We start from the raw sequence: 2049 nt of genomic DNA, 5'->3' as shown, positions 1-2049 counted from the left end.
GGTCCATCTGTACTTCACTCTTAGAAACTTATCTTTGCCTAACAAAATTGGTTTTGTACCTGTAAAGAGTTTTCATATAAACTACTGATTTTTTCTCTACATCATTAAATAAGAATATAAAATTTTCTCTGTGAGACTCAATAAAACTATTTTTTTCAAATGTGGTCATAAACATTTTATTTTTCCTTGAACCATCCCTAGCACAGAATATAATGCCCATGGTAGACTAGCTCAATTCCCCCTTTTAAATAGTCGAAAGTATTTTTCCCCTTTAAACTCATTAATTTATATTTTTCCCTGTGTTTTTTATGATTTTTGATTAATGTATGTCTCTTTCGACTAGAATATAAACTCCAAGAGCATAGCAACCAAGTCTATTGTGCTTGGTACTGAATTGTTGGCATCTGGTAATTAGCCTGGCACATTAGAAGATCAATGCATTTGTCTAAGGAATGAATGAAATTATATCCACAAACTTATTAATTTCATCTTGCATACACAGAAGAAAAAATTATAGAGAAAAACCAAAACCAAAGGTCCAGAAAAGTGAAATGTCTTGTCCAAGTTCACACAGCTAATTGATAGCAGAGTGTTTTAATTAGTTTGCCACGCTTGTCCCTCAGCCTTCTTGTGATTTTAGACTGTAAATTCATTGTCTTATTACATTTATCAGCCTCTTATAAAGCTAGTGCTTTCTCTCAAACCCATATGCTTGATTAAAGAAATATCAAAGAAGTCTGGTCACCAGGTTCACTGATTCTTTTCTTTTCTTTTCTTTTCTTTTTTTGGTAGTTTTATGGTTTTATTAACACAAATACGATATTCACATAAGCTTTCTGTCTATTCATTTTCTTCGCTGCACAGCCTGGCAACAGGACTGGTGACTCTGATGGCCAGCTGGACTTCTCTTTCCACAATGGCTTTGTGGTTCTTGAAGGAGACGCTGTGAGCAATCTCCACACAGTGAGATTTGTTGCACGTCAGTAGCACTTCAAGCTCCTTGACACTGTGGATGAGGAACTTCCAGAAGCCACTGGGCACCATGTGTTTTGGTTTTTGGCTGTTCCTGTAACCAACGTTGGGCATCAAGATCTGGCCCTTGAATCTTCTGTGCTCCCTATTGTCAGTGCTTCTGGGTTTCTGCCGGTCCCACTTAATTTTGGCATATCTGTCTGACTGGTGCTGGAACTTCTTGGTCCTCTTTTTAATGACCTTGGGCTTCCCCAGAGGTCTGTAGGTGGCCGTGATGCCAAGTAGGAAATGGCTGCTGTTCCCGCAGGCAGAGCTGGGGAAGGAGGACCCCTTGACTCCCATTTTCCTATTGCGAGATACCAAATTAATTTATATCTTATACTGAAAAATGATATTTTGTGCCTATCCTTCCCACCCCGCCCTTGAAAGTCAATACTTTAAAATGCCTCCATTATTTCCACTGGAGCTTTTAGTGATTTAGAATCATTCCTTGGTGGGGCGCCTGGGTGGCTCAGTGGGTTAAAGCCTCTGCCTTTGGCTCAGGTCATGGTCTCAGGGTCCTGGGATCGAGCCCCGCATCAGGCTCTCTGCTTGGTGGGGAGCCTGCTTCCCCCTCTCTCTCTGCCTGCCTCTCTGCCTACTTGCGATCCCTCTCTCTCTCTCTGTCAAATAAATAAAATCTTAAAAAAAAAAAAAAAAAAAGAATCATTCCTTGGATAAACCAAACTGCTCAAAGAGCTGTTGGCACTTCTCAAGAACACATGGAACAAAATGGCGCAGGTGGACAGGCACTCATAAAGTCCTGTAAGAACGACTACACTGGGTGTCAGTCCCCTCAGAGACCACAAAGAGCCCCAGAAATTCAGGTAAAAGTACAAGAGGGTAAAAAAACACCTTACCTTATTTTAACACATCTTAAAAGAAGTTGGGTTGAAATACAAATTTCTCCTTGGAGCCTGAGGATAGATTTATTTATTTTCTTACTATTTTCCAGTCTAAATGTACTGGTGCAGCTGCCAAGGTGGATAGCTTAGGACCTCAAGAGAGAAAGTCTGGGGCTCTGGGGGTCTGTGTGGA

The 2049-nt window shown here is 40.6% G+C and overlaps 1 protein-coding gene across 1 annotated transcript; it reads right to left on the bottom strand.

The window, feature by feature from the left end:
• Positions 1 to 840: 840 nt before the first annotated feature.
• Positions 841 to 1314, bottom strand: LOC131815223 (large ribosomal subunit protein eL32-like). Its single transcript, XM_059146916.1, has one exon. It carries the CDS (start codon positions 1312 to 1314, stop codon positions 841 to 843), a length of 474 nt encoding a protein of 157 aa, XP_059002899.1.
• Between the last annotated feature and the right edge of the window lie 735 nt (positions 1315 to 2049).

This window comes from Mustela lutreola, chromosome 14 (assembly GCF_030435805.1).
Source record: "Mustela lutreola isolate mMusLut2 chromosome 14, mMusLut2.pri, whole genome shotgun sequence".
NCBI classification, from domain to species: domain Eukaryota; kingdom Metazoa; phylum Chordata; class Mammalia; order Carnivora; family Mustelidae; genus Mustela; species Mustela lutreola.
This window is presented reverse-complemented; position numbering and strand designations above follow the sequence as displayed.

Coding starts and splice junctions, on each gene's coding strand:
- LOC131815223 (XM_059146916.1), bottom strand. CDS start 1,314: ATGGGAGTCAAGGGGTCCTCCTTCCCCAGCTCTGCCTGCGGGAACAGC.